The sequence below is a fragment of the Balaenoptera borealis genome, assembly GCF_965194805.1.
Source record: "Balaenoptera borealis genome assembly, chromosome: 2".
Classification (NCBI taxonomy): Eukaryota; Metazoa; Chordata; class Mammalia; order Artiodactyla; family Balaenopteridae; genus Balaenoptera; species Balaenoptera borealis.
In genome coordinates, this window is record NC_138867.1 from 20573105 (window position 1) to 20595545 (window position 22441).

The following is a 22441-nucleotide window of genomic DNA, read 5'->3' on the forward strand; positions in this document are numbered from 1 at the left end:
ATACGTAAGTGAGGCAGGAGTCAACAGGATGCATAAGGTTTTAAATCTTGTATGAAGATTGAGCTGGTGTGATGAACCTTGAATCTCAAATGAGCAGGAATTACTCTGATATTGAAAGCTCACACTTTAGGAGTAAACTGAACCATAAAAAGCACATTATGGGCTTCTCAAAAAGCTATGTGACTCATGAACCAGAGAGAGAGAGAGAGAGAAAAAGAAAGAAAGAAAGAAAGAAAGAAAGAAAGAAAGAAAGAAAGAAAGAAAGAAAGAAAGAAAGAAAGAAAGAAAGAAAAAGAAAGAAAGAAAGGAAGAAAGGAAGGAAGAAAGAAAAAGAAAGAATGGAAGGAAGAAAGAAAAAGAAAGAATGGAAGGAAGAAAGAAAGAATGGAAGGGGGAGGGAGAAGGGAGAAAGAAAGAAAGATGTTGAGCCATGCAAGTAACTTATAAATGTGTTAGTGTAACTTTATGATATAATCTGCATTTTTATTGGATGCAGAGAGACATATACATGAGTCAAAACATCATCTCAATATTGTGTTAATTTAGAAGAATTTCCAGATAGGCAAATAATTTTGCAGTGCAGTTATAGCCATTTTAATACGCTATTATGTTATCTCTATTCTTCTTCCTTTCTTATTCTATTTTTTTACTAATCCAAAACAAATTCTACATATACTTATTTAAAAAATGAAATTCTATTGCTACTGCCTTGACTTTTGTGTATATATATATATATATATATATATATATATATATATATACACACACACACACACACACACATACATGTGAATACACACACACACTTGCAGGCATACCTTGTTTTATTGCATTTCACATTATGGTGCTTCTCAGATATTACACTTTTTACAGACTGAAGTTTTACGGCAACTCTGTGTCCAGCAAGTCTATCGGTGCCATTTTTCCACCCACAGTTGCTCACTTCCTGCCACTGGGTCACATTTTGGTAATTCTCCCAATATTTCAAACTTCTTTGTTATTATATTTTTATGGTGATATGATCAGTGATCTCTGATGTTGCTACTACGACTTGCTGAAGGCTGAGATGACGGTTAGTTAGCATCTTTTAGCAATAAAGTATTTTTTTTTTTTTTTGTCAAGAGAAATTTCTGGATTTATTCTGCTTTTTTTTTTTTAACATCTTTATTGGAGTATATTGCTTTACAATGGTGTGTTAGTTTCTGCTTTATAACAAAGTGAATCAGTTATACATATACATATGTTCCCATATCTCCTCCCTCCTGCATCTCCCTCCCTCCCACCCTCCCTATCCCACCCCTCTAGGTGGTCACAAAGCACCGAGCTGATCTCCCTGTGCTATGCAGTTGCTTCCCACTAGCTATCTACTTTACATTTGGTAGTGTATATATGTCTATGCCATTCTCTCACCCTGTCACATCTTACCCCTCAGCAATAAAGTATTTTTAAATTAAGGTATGCACGTTGTTGTTTCAGACATAATTCTATTGCACACTTAATAGACCACGTACAGTGCAAACTAACTTTTATATGCTCCGGGAAACCAAAAACTGTGTGTGACTCACTTGATTGCAATGTTTCCTTTATCCCTGTGGTCTGGAACTGAAGCTGAAATATCGCCGAGGTGCGCGTGTATATAAAAAAGCATATATTTTTATTGGTATGTCTCTTTGGAACCTTAGTGTTTGTAGTTCCAACCTGGTTTCTCTTGGACTTCTTTTTTAGTACTCTTCTCTCTACTCCATCACAATGACTCCCCCCAAAAACTTCAATAGTGAATTGATGCAGTCACCTACTCCTTCTCCTTTCTTAGGGTTTCTTGCTGGTGAGGAGAATCACACATTGCTGATTAGTTCTACCACAAGAAAATATTTTAAAAAGTCATTTCCCTTAAGTCATATATATACATCCTATTGGTTTTGTTTCTCTGGAAAATATTAATAGAATCCCTATCAGATCACACCGGCATACACCAATCAATTTCACCTACACTTTTGAAATGTCATCTACAGGCTGTACCCATCCCTTCCTCCTTTCGTCAAACCCTAGAGAAAACGATTAAAATCACTTTGAGTAAGTTTACCTCTGGCTCACTAAATGACAAAATCAGTAGAGGTGCTCCAGTCATTGTTTAATTTGACCTGTGGAGTTTGACATTATTTGTCATTTCTTATTCTTAAAACTTTATTTTATTTTACTTTCCATAACACTCTTACACGTTTGTCTTTTACTTCTTATTAATTAGATCTATCTATTCTTCATCTGCTTTGCAGTTAAAAATCAGGGTTCTCATATTTCTCTGTAATTTTTCCTAGTTTGTTACCCAGTTATGTGATTTTGACCACCATCTGTATACCAATTACCCCTGATCCTGTATCTCTACCACAGGATCTTTGGGGACTCTAGATTAATGTGTCTAAATATCTATGAGATACTTCACCTGGATACTTCTCAGCAACTCTGGATACATAATGTCTAGCAGTGATCCTTTTATTTCTTACTCTAAAACCAAATCTATACAGAATACCAGCAAAACAGAAGCCAGGAATCTGCATCATTTTTTTCCCTTCTCCCTCTCATTCTCTACATATGATTATCCACTAATTATTTGTCTCATCCTTTATATTGTCTTGACCAATGGATCTTGAAATCTTCTATTGTCTACCTTTCAAATGTCCAACTCTAATATCCAATTTCCTTTATTACTTCCGAGACGATTCTACTGTAACCTTCTCCTTCGTATGCTCCTATCTCCATGTCTGTTTTTCTGTCTCCAAGTCCTTCAAATGGATCTCTGAGTAATCATTCTAGAACTGTAATTCTGTCCATGGGAATCCTCAATCAAGATACTATGGATCCTGTTGCCTTTAAGAACAAATAATACTGTAATGTACAGCATGGTGACTACACTTAATAATACTGTATTCATATTTGAAGGTTGCTAAAACAGTAAATCTTAAAAGTCCTCATCACAAGAAAAAAAAAAATGTAACTGTGTGGTGATAGATGTTAACTAGACTTATGGGGGTGACCATCTCACAATGTATACAAATGTCGAATCATTACATTGTACACCTGAAACTGCTATTCTATGTCAATTATATCTCAATTAAAAAAAAACAAAAAGAACATATATTACTGATCTTGGTACCAGACTTAAGCCTCTGCACGTTCTCTATTTACCTACTCTGAAATGTTGGTTTCACACTCTCTGACTATATTGAAATACGGTTATCGAGGCTCACCTAGCACTTTCAAGCCTCAGTGTTTATAAAAACTTTTCCTCAGACTATCTTTTCTGAAAAAATAAAGTCATCCTTCAAGACTCATCTCAGGTGCTTCGTCATCTGTGAAGCCTTCCTTGAATTCCTCCTCCATCTTCTAGGCATAGTCATAGACCTTCCTTTGTCTCCACAGCTCCTCATAGGGTCTTTGTCACAGTATTAAAATTAATTGTTGTATTAAAATTATTGTTCACTCCTAAGATGCTTATAGGACAATAAAATGTGATATTTTTCTGGTGCAATGAAACTAAATTACCCCGCTCTACCCGGCTTAAAATCCCAGTCTCAGTATTTATTGGGTGTTGGGCCATGGGAAGTTATTTAACTTTCTGTGCCTCACTTTTCTGATGTGTAAAATGGGGCTACTAATAATCTTCCTCCTAGTGCTGTTGTGAAGACTACATACACTTTGGTACGTAAAGCGTTTAAAATCCTGCCTTAAGATGCTCAATAAAGCTTACCTGTTATAATTGCAATCTAAAGACATTCATACTTAAATTTATCCTCACAAGGCTTAATGCTTTCTGAAATTGTAATGCATTCTCAATGAAAAATGTTAAATAAAGAAATGCCTCTGAAATTAGGGTTTAGATATGCTTCAATTCTTAATCTTTCTGCCATTTTAAACACTTTCGACTTAAGAATTGCTGCTAACAAAGATCATCTGAAGTCACAACTCAATTCTCTAAATTATTATTTGAAGATGAGATGGGTAGCATTTTCTTGATACATAGCTTTGAGGCTGTGACATAACTTAATACTATACAGACAAAGGCACCCAGTTATATTTGTTGGTATAAGCAACTTACTGTGCATGCGTGTGTGTGTGTGTGTGTAAGCAAATGTGTACGTGTGTGTCTTTAATAATAATTTTTTGAGATGACTTTGAGCAATAGGTAATAAATGAATTTAAAATGTTTGCTGATCAAATTAATTTCTGTGTTGCTCTGCAATACAGCACCTTACACGTGTCCAAGTGTTGTAGTAAATCCAAAATGTCTATTTGAGAAAAGCATTGGTTTTACCTCTCGACACCCTTGGGATATATTTGTATATAAAATAATATTCATTATAAGCAACACCAAGGTTTGGTCTTTCTTGAAAGGATGTCAACAATAACACCTGTTCCTTTTAAATATTAAATATAACAGTGTTGAGGCTAATATCTATTAAGCCACTCAACCACCCCCCCTTAATTTCTACCAGAAGAAATTCTTTTATATTTGAAGGTAGGGAAATTTCTTTTTTCTCTCAATAAGTGGAGTTTCCAATAATGGGAACTCTACAAATTAATACTTTCCACGTATGTTCTTGCTGAAAAGAAACATACGTTAAATTTGAAGCTCACTTATAATAGTTCAGTTGACCATTGTGCTTGACACTTGTGTACTCCCTTGACACAGAGTTCTATATTATTTATAGTACCTTGCTTTACTATGAACTGTCTCAAAGCCTTTCTAGAAAAAAGCAGGAGCACAAATATATTTATATGTTTACACACGTATTTATAATGCTTGACTTGGTCCCAATGTTATCATATCACTATTCCCACATCTACAATCATCAAGACAGAGTTAATTAAACTTTAATTAGTTTCCATGCGGAAAGGAAATCTTGGCAACTGTTGTTTCATTTGCATTAGAAACATACATTGCCTGAGAACCATGGGTTTTCATTATACTTTACAAATGGGGAACCATGTGTCTATGAAAATAATATTTTAATTTCATAATAGGTTAGATCTTAGACCTTTTAAATCTATTTATAAATACTAATTCATCTCTTAAATGATTTGGATGAATTCCATACTATCATAGCAATTATAAAAATAGAATTCAAGGCCATCAAACAAAACTTGCATAAGCAGCTTCTAGATCCTTTTAATCATGTCCATTGGGATGTGAAATTCTACACTAGCTAGGATAGATTAAAAGTCAATTCCATTAAATTTTCAACAAAATGTCAACTTTCTCACCTCAAATTCTGGCAAGTAAAGGCTATGGATCTACTTTAGTCAAAACCAGAGAATGGCTTCTCAGCAGACATTTGCCTGGAACCTCAATGCAATGTCCGGCTTCCATCACAAGCAGAGTTGATATAACTGACACCCAGGAGGCAGAGTTCTAGAGCTATGCTACCTCTTCATTTGTCTTGGATTTGAAAACTCAATCCTTATGCAAAATTAACTCACAAGAAACGAGTGCACTAGGACAACATGAAATTATCTCACCATAGAAAAGTTTAGTGATTTTTTATATTCTGTGATCACATAGAGGAATCATATAAGCAGAAACTATGTACGGTAACATCAGGGGACATCCATGCTTTGAAGTGCTTTCCTCAAAAGTTTCTAAGGCCTGTCTTGTGCCGAGGGCTATTTGTGGAGCAATGCCATCTGAGTGGGGTGCCCTGGGCTGGACTGGAATTGCTTGGGCCTCAGTAGACATTTCTCTCCTTTAAGGGTCTCTCTGACTTTCTGCTCAATTTTGGGGCTCACCAGGTACCATATGGACCTCAGGACTACCACCTATGGAGTTGTCCCAGGACCACAAGACCAGGCCCTGATTCCTAGTAGACAGCCTGTCAAGGATATTACTCCTGCTAAATGGCACTGTATATTTTTTGCAAGGTCACTAAAAATTGGACTGCCAGAATGGTACTCAAAGACCGATTTAATGTGACTCAAATTTTATATATAGATAGGTACCCCACAGAAAATAAACTTGCTCAGGGCCCATACACCGTAGCGTAATAGGGAAGAACAAATCTGACTCCATATTAGATCTGTTTCTTTTACCTTTGTACTCTGTTGCCTATGCTTAGTCATGCTGGCTCTGCACCTTTTGTAAAAGAATGTTGCCTATAGCTTGAAATATACAGGATAACCTATTCTCAAGACTCTGACCTTTAAGAGTCCATTCATGTAGAGATAAAAAGTTGCAGAACAGAGAATAACTTTTGTCTTGTTGGAGGTTTACAGGAACATCCTGACCTGACCTATGTGGACAGCTGCAAGAACAAAGGATTCCGACACCAAGAAGTTTGCAACAACTAACCACGCCCCTCCCCCACCTTGCCTTAAAAGTGCTTTGCTGAAATCCTTCAGGGAGCTCAGGGTTTTGGGGGCAGGAGCCACCCATCTGCTTGTATTGCCCTGCAATAAACCTTTCTCTGCTCCAAACTTTGATGTTTTGGTTTGTTTGGACTCACGGTGCATCGGGCACATGAACCTGTGTTTGGTAACACTAGGGCAACCCTGGCTACCTGTTCATTTTCAACAAGGTTCTATCTGAAGACCTTCCCCACTGTAGTATTCAATATTTTAAAAATAAATTTCCAAAAGGTAAATTCTAAAATCTTAGGGCAAAGAATTTAGATCTTGAATAGATTTGCTTCCTTTGAGCCAGTATTAGAATCATAAGACTCATCATGTTTCTCATTAGTTTAGGTTTTCTGAAACCTCTAGGGACTTTAATATTCCAGAGACATAATCTTCTATATCAGCTTCCTAATACTCCTTCTACTATGGTTTTCCATTTCTGTCTTTGGATTTATTTTAAACTCTCTTCAAACATAAATATTTTCATTAAAGCCATAGAAAAATCTTTTAGAAAATTAAAAAATGGAAATAACAAAATCAAAATACATAAAATATTTATTTTTCTGGAAAATATTCTGATATCATTGATAAGGTCTATCTATTATGGACGTGAGTCAAAAATTTTATGTAAGAAAAATAGCAGTGAAACATAAATGTGCTGAAACAGATAGTTGCCATCAACTATTTTGTGAAAAAATTTTAATTTCTTCAAAATTACAATAAGATTAAAATTTGTGTATTGTGTTGAGATTTATGTGTACATATCTGGGTTCCAGCATTTATTACTTTAGCCATAAATAGCTTCATAAATAGCTTGTAAAGCCTATAATAATGGAATTATTTATAAAGTATAAGCAAGCCAAATCAAATATAGAGCTTCCTCAACTTACAATGGGGTTACATTCCAATAAACTCACTGTAAATTGAAAATATTGTAAGTCGAAATGCATTTAATACACCTATTCTACTGATTATCATTACTTAGCCAGACTTAAACGTTCTCAGAACACTTATATTAACCTACACTCATGAAAAATCATCTAGCACAGAGCCTATTTTATAATCAAGTGTTGACTATCTCATGTAGTTTATTGAATATTGTACTAAAAGTGAAAAACAGAATGGTTATGCGGGTACAGAATGCATACTGTTTTCACTACATTGTAAAGTTAAAAAATCCTAAATCAAACCATTATACGTCTGAGACCATCTATACTCCAGAACCACAATCTAAACGGTATATCATGTTTTTTAAGAGGGAGGGAAAGGGAGACATTCTGGTCATTCAAAGATACCAACAAAAATGTAGAATATTTATACCTGCTGATTTTTCCTGTCTCTCATTGGTAAACAATTCCAGAATGGCTATGACCAATAATGTGTTAGAGTAACAGGTTTAATTTCATTTACACATATTAACTGCATGTCTTTGGCAAATAATGCCAAAAATAGGAACACAATGTATATTAATTTCATTAAAATAACCAGGGAGAATGGAAGCAAAGAGGGATTAAATGATATTCCAAAGCTTACCTGGGCCATTGAGTCAGGAAGAGAAACCAGGTCTCTCAGATTTCAATTCCAGTGTTCTACTCACTGGTTTGGTCAACTCCTGTGCAAAACATCCATACACAATACACAATGCATAAGCCCCCCTACTATCAAGTTGTTATCAAAAGAAAAACGCCATTACCTTTCCCACATACTGAGGCTCGGAGCCCATGTATTCCTCCAGCACAAAAAATTGATTCCATACCCAGCCACGTTTAACTCGTTGGAAATGTGATCGCCGCCCTGGCAGGTGGATAACATTCTCTCTTGGTTCTGTGGCTAAAGTCTGTTGTGGCTGAGGTTGAAGTGGTGTTAGGAGACCTCCATCAAACAGGACCCAGAGCAGCAGGGATAAACAGTTCCTTGTAAGCATTGGCAAAAGCTTTCCTACAGCAGGGTAATAAAAACTCCAGCACTTAATGCAGTATTGTGGAATCCAGGTTTGAGGTGTCTGTGGCCTCTACCACTTAGCTCTCTCTTTTATTGCAGAAATGATAATGCAGGCATTAATCCTTTTGATGAAAAGGCTTCTGCTATATTATATTCCATCTAAAGGGACCTATAAAACAGATTAACAAAGATACATTAAACTGATAGAATTACATGATGATAGTCATCAAAACTTTCATCATATCTGCCAACATTTAAAGAAACAGAGAGGAAAGTCTTTAAAAGAATTATATTGGTAAATGGTCACTGCTTTTTAATCTGTTAACTTGGAAAAAAACATCTAAGTTTTTTTTACAGACTTGAAAAGTATGAGTTACAATAAAGCAGAAGGTATATCATAAATAGAAGCAATCATTTTTTTAAATTTAATAATCATTTTAAGAACAAAACAGGGATCACTATTTTTGTAATTGAAGTATAGTTGATTTACAATGTTTCAAGTGTACAGCAAAGTAATTCAGATATATATATATATCCTTTTTTAGATTTTTTCCATTATAGGTTATTACAAGATATTGAATATAGTTCCCTGTACTATACAGTAGGTCCTTGTTGTTTATTTATTTTATATATATAGTAGTGTGTATCTTTTAGTCCCGAATTCCCAATTCATCCCCGCCTTTCCCCTTTGGTAACCATATGTTTGTTTTCTATGTCTGTGAGTCTATTTCTGTTTTGTAGATAAGTTCATTTGTATCACTTTTTTTATATTCCACATATGAGGGATATCACGTATTTGTTTTTCTCTGTCTGACTTAGTATGATAATCTTTAGGTCCATCCAAATGACATTAGTGCTGCAAATGGCATTATTTCATTCTGTTTTCACGGCTGAGTAATATTCCATTGTATATATGTGCCACATCTTCTTTAACCATTCATCTGTCAATGGACACTTAGGTTGTTTCCATGTCTTGGTTATTGTAAATAGTGCTGCTACGAACATTGGGGTGCATGTATCTTTTTGTATTAGAGTTCTTTTCCAGGATCACTATTTTTAAAGTGAACTGAGAGTAGGATTTCACAAACGGCACAATTGACCTTTCGGGATGGATAACTCTTTGTCGCTGGGGAGCCAGCGTGTGCATTTTATGATTTCTAGCAGCACCCCCTTTCCTTTACTCGATAGATGACAGCAGCACCCTCTCTCACAGCCAGTTGTGACAACCAAAAAATGTCTCCAGACATTGCCAAATAAATATTCCCTGGGAGGGGCAAAATAGGCCAAGATTGAGAACCACAGATTTAGAGAATAAGGACAAAACAAAGCAGTTTTTAAAAAGCAAAAGAATTCTCTGAAGTTAGAGAATAGGAAGAATAGGACCATGCAAGAAAGAATAACATAAATTACTAAACGTAAATGACCTTACTAAGATGTAAGTTATTGAGAAAAATCTCAGATTGTTTTATAAGGCTTTATTATAAGCTTTAAGTTAAAAAAAAATGTTTCTCTAGCCTTGGCATACTAGAAACACTGGATACAAAGGAATTATCTTGTAGGTGGTGTGCAGCTCAGAGCAACCTTGGGTCCCTATCAGATGGACAACCTCTGCCCTGCATTTAGGTAAAATGAGCTTTGAACATCTCCTTACAACAAACACTTTTTTTCATTCGCTTATCTAAGGTTTGGGTGTTTACAAGGTACTAGGACCTTTGTTAAACAGTAGATAGGATAACAGACACAATCCTTCCCTCTCTTAAATCAGAAATGGAAAATAAATAGTCATAGAAAAGAAATGAGGGCAAATTTACCAATGCTGTAAAAAAAGAAAAAAAGAAAAAAAGAAAGCAAACAGAATATCCTGATGGCAAAACTTAAGTGGCCAAAACTTAAGTTAGCAAAAGCCTGTTATAGGTGCCAATTGCAGGGAGACCAAAAGGTGAGAGCAGATCTATGTTCTGTAAGTAGCATGGGAAAAATGTGGCTCCAGCCAGGGAAGTTTCATGCATTTGGCACTAGGGGCCCATTGCCCACAGCCTGGGAAGTTTCCAAGGGCCAAAAATGTTGGAGGCCAGAAATTATGTACAGCGCTTCCAAAACAAGAGAACTAAAATCAAAATCAATACATATTCAATCACACGCCTATAAAACAGGGCATTTTGTCAACCTGTCAGTTGCAATTCGGTTTAATGATTATTCAGTTACATACAATATAATAAAAAGTATAACGCATTCTTTGCAAATATTCAAATTTAAACATTTAATGTGGGAGCAATTCACTACACTTGAGTTAAGATATGAGATGGGGAGGGTTAAAAGTTATACTTTGAGAGCATCCTACAAGGACACTCCCAAAAGGAGAAATAAAACAGGATATATATTTTTTTCTGGCCTGAAGGGATGCACCTGTTAGCTACTAACAAAAACATAAACAGTATATATTTTATTGCGTCTTTTCATTCTGGCAAAATAATGTTCATAAAAAGTTAACTTAGACTTATATTGTGCAATATGCTAACCACTAGCCATATGTGGCTGTCTAGCTAAAATTTAGCAAATTGATGTTGAGACGTGCTCTACTTTTCAATTATATACCACATTTCAAAAAACTAGTACAAAACAAAGAATGTAAAATCCCACTATTGATTCTATATTTATTAGTTGTTGACATGGTAATATTTTGGATATAGAAGTTAAATAAATATAAACCATTTAATTTGACCTATTTCTTTTTAATTTTTAGTGTGTTTACTAGAAAATTACAATTATAGATGCAGCTTGCATTTGTGATTTGCATTATTTTCTACTGAATAGAACTGATTTAAACAATAGAGTTTAAATCACACCTGCAATTTCTACTTAAGGAATGTATTCTTAACATTCAAAAATCAAATATCTAGCACAAACTGTGTCATGTTTGTGTGACAATATATTTGGGATGTCACAGGATATTTGCAACTCTGTGCAATAAGCCTGTGTAAAAATAATGCACATGTTTTCCTCATCTGTTTTCAAGTTTAAATTACTAACACCAAAAACTATAGTGTTTTAATTTCTTGAATTTTCCATCTTGTCCATGTTTCTTCCCCTACTCATGTCAATCCTACCCAGTCATATATACAGAACAGATGGGGAGATAAACATGAGTAGAAAAGATGGATGGCAGGAACTCTAGCTTCCCAAACCTAGTCTATTATATATAATTAGGTTGTATTTTTGCCTTTCTGTTCCATTAATTTTTTCTCCTCCATTTTTTGGGGGGCATGAGTTATAAAAATTCAGACTTTAGGGCTTCCCTGGTGGCGCAGTGGTTGGGAGTCTGCCTGCCAGTGCAGGGGACACGGGTTCGAGCCCTGGTCTGGGAGGATCCCACATGCCGCGGAGCGGCTGGGCCCGTGAGCCACAATTACTGAGTCTGCGCGTCTGGAGCCTGTGCCCCGCAGCAAGAGAGGCCGCGATAGTGAGAGGCCCGCGCACCGCGATGAGGAGTGGCCCCAGTTGCCGCAACTAGAGAAAGCCCTCGCACAGAAACGAAGACCCAACACAGCCATAAATAATAAATAAATAAATAAATAAATAAATAAATAAACCCAAAGTTAAAAAAAAAAAAATTCAGACTTTAGTGAGCATTGATACCTAAAGTTATTTCTTTAAACAGTGTCTTTTTATTTTATATTAGAGATTTTTGATATTGTCCAGTTGGCTATATTCATCATCAGTACCATCACTATGAGTCCAGATACCCTTTTCCCTTGGAAGTGGAGGTGTCTGAAATCTGAGTTTTGATCTCCTTTTAGAGGAATCTTTCAGAAATTCTAACTGGCCCACATCATCCCTCTTTTGTTACCTTAGGATGGATGTTTGTGATGTGAAGAAGAATGTGAAAGTAACATAAAAAGTATGTTTTTTCATAAGCTAATTCCTCAGCACTGTAAAGATTCACATCATCAAAAACAGCCCCTAAATGCACAACATTGTCATGAGGCTGAAGTGAAGAGGAGCCACAGAAGAGTACAGTGTGGCAGAAGATCCCCCCATTTCCCTCGCCTCGTGCCCACTTCTTGTTCTTTCCTTCGGTTCTCTCTGGACACGTATTCTACTTAGCCTGCTGTGTTCTTCTGCTTTTTCATGCACTTTCCTCTTTCTCTTTCTCTAAGTAGTCTGATCCTTACCCGTATCCCTGCCATCAAATTACTTTCTCCTTTTTTGTTAAAATATGTTTTGATATTTACAGGAATATTTACGTATGAGTAGTTTATTTTGCTGATATTTTCATTAGGATGGTGATGGCCAGGGGTGACCTCACAGGTTCTGAAGATATGCACTTAATCTTATTCTTTGCCATGAATGGTGCTGTTTTAGTATGAATTCTGCAGAAGGCAAAGCTTTTTAGGAACTCACATACCACATTGTAGTAGAAAGATCTATAATTAAAAATGTAAAGCCTTCTCACTGTACACTGAGGATGAAACACACAGCACCATGACTGTAGTTAACACTGTATTGTATATCTGGAAGTTGCTAAGACAGTAGATCTTAAAAGCCAGGATTTTTATTATGATGTTCATGAACTTAATAGGGCCTGCATGATCTACCTCTACACCATGCTAGACCCTTGCCATTCTCCCCTTCTCTCAAACCCTTTACTGATAAATAATATTATTATCAATAGTAATAATTTATATTACAGGTGTATTTGTATGATTATTTGTTCCACTTTTCTGAGTAGAGTGAACAGGGGCTAAGAGAGTAGCAATGATGTCTCTTTTGTCAGCTTTTCTCAGCTGTTCTGTTCCTGGCATCTACAACAGTGTATTGTAAGTACTGAAAAAGCATTTGTTAATTTTGAGGGAATCAGTCATTGAATGATAATAGCCAACTTTTATTGAAAACTCACTATGCTCCATGTAATGTTGTGTGTTCTGTACCAGTACAACTGCTCTGTGAAGGAGGTGTTATTATACCCATTTGACAGATAGAATGGAGGAATAGAGAAGTTAAATGACTTGACCATTGTCCACAGAGGAGTGCATAGCATGTGGGTTTGAATCTGGGCACTCTGACTCAAGAGCCCATCCCCTTGGATTCTGTTCTCCACTATCCCTGAATGAACGAATGCATAAATAGATGAGAGCATCAAGGGTTTCAAATCCCAGCAAGACAATGAATATGAGCTTGAAGACCTGAGTTCCAAATACTTTTTCCAAAGCGAAGTAGTTATCTCAATATTGGGCAGCATAAAGTTTCTTAGACTCATTTAGATCTCCTGTGAACTTAGAAGATTTGAAGCAATTAGGTCAATATAGTTCCTTTGAAGTCAGGGGGTTCAAGACTCCCAGCCCTCACCCACCAGGATGTAAAAAGAGACACATAATTCTAGGCAGAGACAGAAGAAAAGAAAAAAAGCTATAATAGACATGGCCAGTGTGCTAACAGGATTGGATGGTGGCTGAAAATTCAGAAACGGCACAACAGCCCAGCTAATTCACCCAGCAAGGCACTAGACAGGCCAGGTGACCCAAAGCACAGAGGCGGTAAGGCCCTTCCCAGCTGCCCAGCCTCTTCCCAGTTAGACTGAACTGGGGGTGCTGTGTTGGGGTCTGTCAGATGAGAGGGCAGCCTGTGGGACCTAAGTGATGACTCTGAATTTGGGGGTCACTTCCAGGCTTGGTATAGTTTTAAAAAATAATAATAAAAGAAATAAATGAAAAGATAAGCTTTGGAACAAGACAGATCTGAGGAATAATGTCTAATGACCTCATAGCATAGTTTTACGCTAAGTAACTGTCTGTCAAGTAGCATTTGAATTGTGGGGACACCATCAACAATATTCTTATGTCTGTAGAGCTAAATACAAGAAGAAATAAAATATATGTTCATCTCATCACTCAATTAGAACGTGTATACATATGCATTTCCTAACTCATGTTATTGCATTAGGATCCTAAAATCCGTTCCAACACTCTATAAAACTGTGGTGCTTCAGCGAACAGAGGAACAGATATTATTTTCAGTGCATGATGCTGCTCCCGGCAGATCCCAGCCTCCGGCCACAGTTGTCAGCCGGGGAGCTTTTAAAGTGTTATATCACAACAAAAGTAATGCAAGGAGATTGAAGGACCCTGGTTCTTAAGTGAAAGAGAAACAACTCCCTCAGGCATGAACTATAGCCGAAATTACAAGGAAAAATTATGAGGAGCCATCAACCTGGGTACACTTGCCCCAGCACCAATGGTGCTGTCACAAGAGCAAGAACAGAGACTTGTTCTGAGGTGTCAGCACCCTATGGAAACATGGCAACTTTAAAGAAGACATATTTGTTACAAAGGACATCACCAGAGATGCGTTTTACTCCATATACTGGATTTCGGGCACAGTGTTTAAAATTTTACATATGTCTATTATTCCTAAATTTTGTGGAGCCAAATTGGCTTTCCAAAGACTTTCCAAACCCAATGATGAGTCTCTGGAGCCACACGTTGCTTTTAGCAGAAGGAAGATTTTACAAAATGGTCATATATCAAGGCAGGGGTTAGTTAGATGTGAAATACCCAGTGACAGCTTTTCCGTTAAATGTGTCTTTAGAACTGAGAGATACTGAAGGCTGTGGTTTCTGTAGTTATTTATTTAATTTTGGGTGTGTATGTTTTTAAGAATAGCTCTTGAAAAGGGGTCTACTTTATATAAATTACACTGAAAGGGTCTATCTTTGTTAGAAGATGTCTTACTAGGTTGACAGGTATGTTAATTATTACAAGTGGTTTTCTATCATGGGTAACATTCTAAGGCTAACTGCATATAGGATAACTCTTTAATGGCGACTATGCCTATGACTTATGGAATAATTTTTCAAGGGTACTTCTTAAATATTATATATATATACATATATATGCACACACACACACACATATATATATATGTGTATATATATATATATGAAGGTAGTTTTTGGAATACATTGGGGATGAGCAAATATCCCTACCACACCTCTCTTGGTCCTAGTAAGCCCACACCAAAAGGAAATTTTACACTCTCTCTGGTGCAGCAAAAATCTTAACCCCAACTCTTCTGTTTTACAAACTTAACACTGAGAAGTAGAGAAGTATGGATGGTAAACCCACTTCCATTGTCTCTTAGAAGTTAAATAAAGATGCCTGAAGGTGATAATTACTCTATGATCTTGATCTGTGGAGTTCATTAATCCTTGCTCTCTGACTTATCCAGACCCTACTCTTTACTATATATATATATATATATATATATATATATATATATATATATATATATATATACACACACACACAGTAAATGATATGATACTGGTATCACCAATAAGCTAAGAAAAAATATCTGTGGGAGAAAAAAAAAAGAAACTCAACATTGGACCTCTTTCCAGTATGGATGACAAGGAACACAATCTCTCTCCTTCCCTCTCTCAGAAGACAGATTTGAGTACACATTTACGTTCATGGTGTTATTTTTAACTGCATTGTTAGAACACCCTTGATGTGATGTTCTGAAAAAGGCAGTTTACCTCTTTGGTGTTCCCCTGCAAAATCAATAACAACAGTCTACTCATGAGAAATACATTAGACAAATCCCAACTGAATGACATTCTATGAAATGCCTGAGCAGTACTTTTGAAAACTTTGAATGTCATCAAAAACAAGGAAAATCTTGGGAATTCCCTGGTGGTCCAGTGGTTTGGACTCTGAACTTCCACTTCAGGGGGCCCAGATTCAATCCCTGGTTGGGAAACTAAGATCCCACAAGCCACACAATGTGGCCAAATAAATAAATAAAGGCACGTCTTGTTTAAAAAACAAAACAAACAAAAAAAAAAAAACAAGGAAAATCTGGAAAGTTGTCATAGCCAAGAGATACCTAAGGAAACATGAAAACTAAATGTAACGGATGGGATGCTGGAACAGAAAAAGGACATTAGGTAAGAGCTAAGAAAATCTGAATAAAGTATGGACTTTAGTTAATAATAATGTGTTAATATTTATTATTTAATTGTAACAAATGTATCATGCTAATGTAAGATATAATCTCAGAGGTGCTGGATATATGTGAACTCTCTGTACTATTGTTTCAATTTTTCTGTAAATTTAAATGTGCTCAAAAATAAACTTTATTTAAAAAAAAGGAAGAGGAAAGCATGGGATTCAGTAATAAGAAGAAAGCCAAAGGGAATTTTCAGCACAATAATAGAGAGGAATTTTAGGAAGAAAACTGTATATAGGCTCAGGGAGCACCAGTCCAGATTAAAGAGATGAAGAATTCCAAGAGGTATAACACCAAGGAGGAGAAATTAATGAATTAAAATGAATGAATTACATAGCGTTTTTAAACGGCAGAGAAGAAATTCACACTTTGTTGGAAAGTGTGTTGATGAAATAATGATTAATACATAGAAAAAAGAGGCAATTATTCATTCTTAGGAAATAAAGAAAAAATTACCAGAGATGTAACTCAGTCATAACGTGATTATATTCAAGGATGAGACTACAATTTTTGAGGCATTTTGACCTTACCTATTTACCACATAAAACAACACCCTGATGCAAATATTCACTAGAAATTTTTGTTTACAAAGCTTCAGTATAAAACCAGTTCTTAATATATTGAAACCATTTTTGTAAATTAAGAAATTGTGATTAAATAAATGAGACTTTTAAATATTTTATCATAAAAACGGCTGAGATTTCATTACCTGGAGTCTTGGCTAATGGCTAAAAAATTGTACAACCTACTTCCTACCAGACACAGGAGAAATTTACACAGAGTAAGGGGGCAAAATTGGGAGAAAAAGAACTTCTTTAGAGTTCTATTCAGAGACTGCCTTGTAAATGATAGAAATCTTAGTAATAGTAGTAATTCAAGAGCTGAAAGCCGCAGGATCTCCATTTTTATTACCACTTTCACGATGCCTGGAAGAAGGATATCTTACATTGGAAAATAGTTTGGATTTTTATATTGCATTCAAATTCTATATCAAAAAAATAAGGGAAAAATGCTCTAGCGGTGATAGATTGAGGAAAGCTTACAGGAGGCCAGCCACAAGGGACTGATGGAGAGCTGCTTAGAAAATCAGCTTAGAGTAAGACTGGATTAAATCACAGTTCTAGCAAAAGAGCTAAGATTATCTGAAGGATGTTAAACTTCATCACAACCCTGAGTAGTCTTCCTGAATTCCTAGTTTTATGAGGCTAATCAGTACTGAAGGGAAAAAAGCAAATTATAATGTGTACATTTTGAGAGCAAAACTAAATAGGGTGTAGGTGCAATACTTCAGAATAGCACAGTGAGGGGTTCAGTAGACACTCTTCAGAGCAAAACAGCAATTTTACTAAGAAAATTATTTCATATACACTAGCAAATGTAAAATGGATGGCTAGTGGGAAGCTGCTGCATAGCACAGGGAGATCAGCTCAGTGCTTTGTGACGACCTGGAGGGGTGGGATCGGGAGGGTGGGAGGGAGGCTCAAGGAGGGGATATGGGGATATATGTATGCATATAGCTGATTCACTTTGTTGTACAGCAGAAACTAACACAACATTGTAAGGCAATTATACTCTAATAAAGATTAAAAAAAAAAGAAAATACAATTGAAAAAATTAAAAACAATCATTTAAAGTCGCTGGAAGTTGTCTTAAGCATATACAGCAAATGGACAGACATTCATTTGAGGAAGTCTACTAAATCTTGGTAAGAACCGAAAGAGTCTGTGACATTGAGCCATGACCTGCTTTCTTAGATGATATTATTAAATTTATATGTCCCAGGTCTGTGCTACAGAAGCTCTCTACTTTGGACAGGAGCAACTAAGAAGTTGGAGGCTCTTTACCCAGCTCTTAATCTCAAGCTTGGGTTTCATCTTGGGAGGAAAAGGCTGGCAGTGGCGTTTCACATCCCTCCTCCCAAGTCTTGTGTTTCAGAAATGTTGTCTCAGGCAAGTGTGGTGGAAAGAATAAGACTTCCTTTCTCACTAGCTTCCATTCAGAGAGTGAAAGCTCTACTCCAGGCACACCTGGTTGAGAATAGAGGGGCCCTCCCTAGCTCACTTGTAGGGCAAAGTTTCTGCATTTGTAGGGGCAAACTGAGAAGACCAGGGGTGGTTACCCCCTATCACCACCATCACCAATGGCCACTCATAGCATGAGGATGGCACTGCAGGAAGAGCAGGTCCTGGCTCCCAGCTGTGTTGCAGAGCTTCAGGTATTCTTCTCAAGAGAAAGGAAGGCCAAAAGGATAAAGAGCTCCAGGGCTGTGTTTGAGAGGACACCCTTTATTTCTAACAGAATGCAAACTCCTTGTCCAAGAGTGCTGTTGAAACAGTGGAGATCTTTGTGCAGAGCAATTAAAGATTTTGGTAAATCTATGATACAAACAGAATGCAAGAGCAGCCAGGAATTTAATAGAACCAAGAAAAGGATAACCAAGAAGAGTCCTTTGGGATCAGTCAATTCTAGGGATTGGGAAGGCTGTGCACGTGTGCTAAGCTGTACTCACTCACTAGAGATCACTACCGGGAATGAAAGAGATGTGAAAGCACTACCCAGCCTGCAGCCAGACCATCAACATAGGTCGGGGGCGGCGGGGAGGGGTCGTTTCACTGGCACAAGGAGCTTAAATACAACTTCATACCAAACACCAACTGAACAATAATCTACTCTGACCCAGGGGCAACTCCTAGGAATCCAGATTTAAAAATTATACTCATCCCTTGCAGTCATGAAGAATGTGTATCCCCAGTACTGTGCCCTCTCAGAAGTAATTAGAGATAAAATCTTTAAGTACCAGTTCCCAACTAAACATGGAGCAAAAAATGCATTTATTACTCAGTAATAGCAGCCTACAAGTCACACAGATATCCAATGGTAGAGGGTAAAAATCTGACCAGCTAAGGGGCTTAAGCACAGCCACTGACAAATAGGTGGCTTCTGCTGATGCAGGACCAATACCATATGTAGCCAGGTTAAAAGATCAACGAGAGAAACCAAACTTGAACAGAGGTCACACGTTGTAGATGTAATATACATTTCCAAATAAATTCACCCAATTCACTAAACAAATAAATGACCAAGCAAACAACAGCAAGAACGACCTCCACGGGAGAGGATTGGAGGTTCAATAATCACTGCTGCTACAATATATTATTTACAAAGTCCGGTTTTCAACACTTACAAGACATGCAAAGAAACAGGGAAGTGTGACCCACATACTGGGAAATGAGCAGTCAGAGAAATTAGCCTTTGAAGGGGCCTAGATGATGAACTTAGATCGCAAAGGGTTTAAAGTAGCTATTGTAAACATGGGCTTCTGAGCTAACAGGTATCAACCTGCAATGAAGACATACACACCCTGGGGGCCAATTTACAGGGTCTGTCTTTGGCTCATTTACACAGCACCATGCAATGGACTATTATTTGGACTGAAAAGGAATACAGTACTAATACATGCTACAACATTGATGAACATTGAAAACACTGAGCTAAAAGAAAGAAGCTAGTCACAAAAGACCACACATTGTATGAATTTCATTTATATGACATGTTCAGACTAGGCAAATATATAAAGACAGAGGGTAGATTAATGGTTGCCAAGGGCTAGTACGTGGTGTGAAGTGTGAGGAGTAATTGCTAATGGGTTTGGGATTTCTTCCAGGTAGGACAAAAGTGACCTAAAATTAGATTGTGGTGATGCATAATTATATGAATATACCAATAAAACACTGAATTGCATAGTTAAAGTGTGTGAATTGTATGGTATGGAAATTATATCACAATAAAACTGTTACCAACACACACACACACACACACACACACACACACACACAAATGACCAAATGGTGGACTTCACACTCAAGATTTTGGACTGTAGTTAAGGCACCTGAAATTGTCTTTGTTTCTTGAAATAAACTGAATCAAGCAGGGTCACAATGCATGTGCTAATAGATTTTACATGATAGTGATCAGTGCCTGCCTCAATACTCACATATGGCACATATTTGAGAATCTGCCCACTGATTTACCACTGCTAGTACCTAAGGGTTTCAACATGACCACCTAAGCAGCATGTACATCTTCTAAATTTTTACAGAAATCATCTGTGCTGGAGATAGTCCCACATTTGTTTCATCAGTGCTGCTTCATGCTTCAATGGGAATCAATAGACATGCTGTTAATGTATGATTTTCTTCCAGCACACAAAGAAAGTGCATTCCTTTAAAATATTACTGGAGGCATTGAACTTGTGTAAAAGAGGGGTTTGAATCCATGCCTTGACGTACTTGCTAGACTAAGCCTTGAAAGCACCTTTACAGATTCCCCACAGGAATCTGAACCACTGTGAGCAAAAGAGACCTTGGGTTGCAAAAATAAATATCATGCTACTCTTGATGGAGAACCACAAAGATTTCAATAATACCAATAGTTAATGGAGTGAGGAGTTTTACTCACCAGAATTCCAGAGGGACTAAATCCAGGAAGAAAATGAGGCTAAGATTAGCACAAACTATATTTCTAAAAGGAATGAAATAAGGAAGAAAGTAATGACTACAGGACCATCATGACAGGGAGGGGACACCAGGGGGTAGGAGTAGGTGAGCATGGGGGATGAGAAAGGGAAGAGGGAGGAGATTTGGGGGCTGGGTGTTAATTTGGAGGGTTTTAATGGGCATAAGAAGGCATCAGGATGACTCAGCTACATATCAGTACAGATTTCAAGACACAAAAATAATTGAGGCTACAAAGCTATCGATTGGATTTCTAAACACCAAGGAAATATTTTGTCTTTCTCAAGTAAAAAAGTACTTGTATGTACTAACCAATTTTTAAAATGATTTTCTTATTTCTAAACCTTAAATGTAATACTAGAGAGGTTTTTCTTGTATATTATTGGAGGGATAATGAGGGATATGTTCAGGTCCATGAATCGGTATTGGATTTTAATTTTTCAAGTAGAAAAATAGTGGGGTTGGAGAAGAAAAGGAAGAAGAGCTATTATAGGAAAAGAAAAATAGTAAGCAGCACACATTCTCTAATTCCATAATTCCAGACAATACTGAGATTGCACAAAGCTTGCAAGACTTCTTTTTCCCCTTAGAATTACCTCAAGTTCTTCTTTAACTCTTACAAAGTTAAAGTTAACTCTTTAAAGATAACTCTTCTTTATCTCATTACAAAGCTTCAAATGTGGGTCTCCATAACTCTTACATAACTCTCTTTAAAGTCTTATCCATATTGCTATGGCTTCTTTATCTATTATATGCCACATTATTATTTTTTCATTTATAAAACCCACTCTTTAAATATAAATATTTAAATTATAAATTACTGTATTACAGGGTTGATTTATTAAAATATCCCTGTATGTCATGGTCCTCCTGATTTTCATATGCCATAGGACAGAAATGCTTTTCTTCTTTTGGGAACCACCCTATAATTTCACTTATTTAAATATATTTTATTTATAACTCAATTATTTAACCAGTTGAGGGATACATATTATTTACCAAGGTACCAGCTGTGTCATGTGAAATTTATTTACTATAGAGTATTATTTCCAAATTATACCATTAATTTTGCTATAATATATAATTATTGATATTTAATTATGAAAATCACATATTCCCTCTGTACAACAATTTGAAAATACAGCATAACATAAAATTAAAATTACTTATATTGACACCTGGATTTTTGCTCATTTCTTCAGCATACAAATATTTTGTCAGCACCTAATATCTTCCAGGCACAATTTTAAACACTGCAGCCTGTCTCTGAACAAAACTGACACAATTTCCTATCTACATGGTGCTTTCACTAGGAAGATAATAAAAATGATGTTGATGTAATTATTTGAATATTTTATTCCCATATTTAAAACATTGATCATGTATTCTATGTGTTATATGTTTATGTGTGTTATAATGGAAAATGTATAATCAATTTGCAAGATTATAGAACATTATTTTTATTTTTCTTCTATTTGCACATTTCTTAAACTTTCTTAATATCAGGATCTCATTAGAGAACTTTTAATGCAAAATTGACTCTTACATTTTTCTAGAATATAGAAGTATAGTGTGCCCAGTGTTCCTTTGGACAA

The 22441-nt window shown here is 36.3% G+C and overlaps 1 protein-coding gene across 1 annotated transcript in view; it reads right to left on the minus strand.

Annotated features, from left to right (window-relative positions):
- LOC309623717 (cadherin-12) overlaps window positions 1-22441 on the minus strand; it is a 525281-nt gene that overhangs the window by 267837 nt on the left and 235003 nt on the right. The window contains exon 3 of the mRNA XM_082380840.1: window positions 8078-8494. Within this exon, the coding sequence (XP_082236966.1) occupies window positions 8078-8308 (231 nt within the window). The 5' untranslated portion in view covers window positions 8309-8494. The remainder of the gene's footprint in view (window positions 1-8077; window positions 8495-22441) is intronic.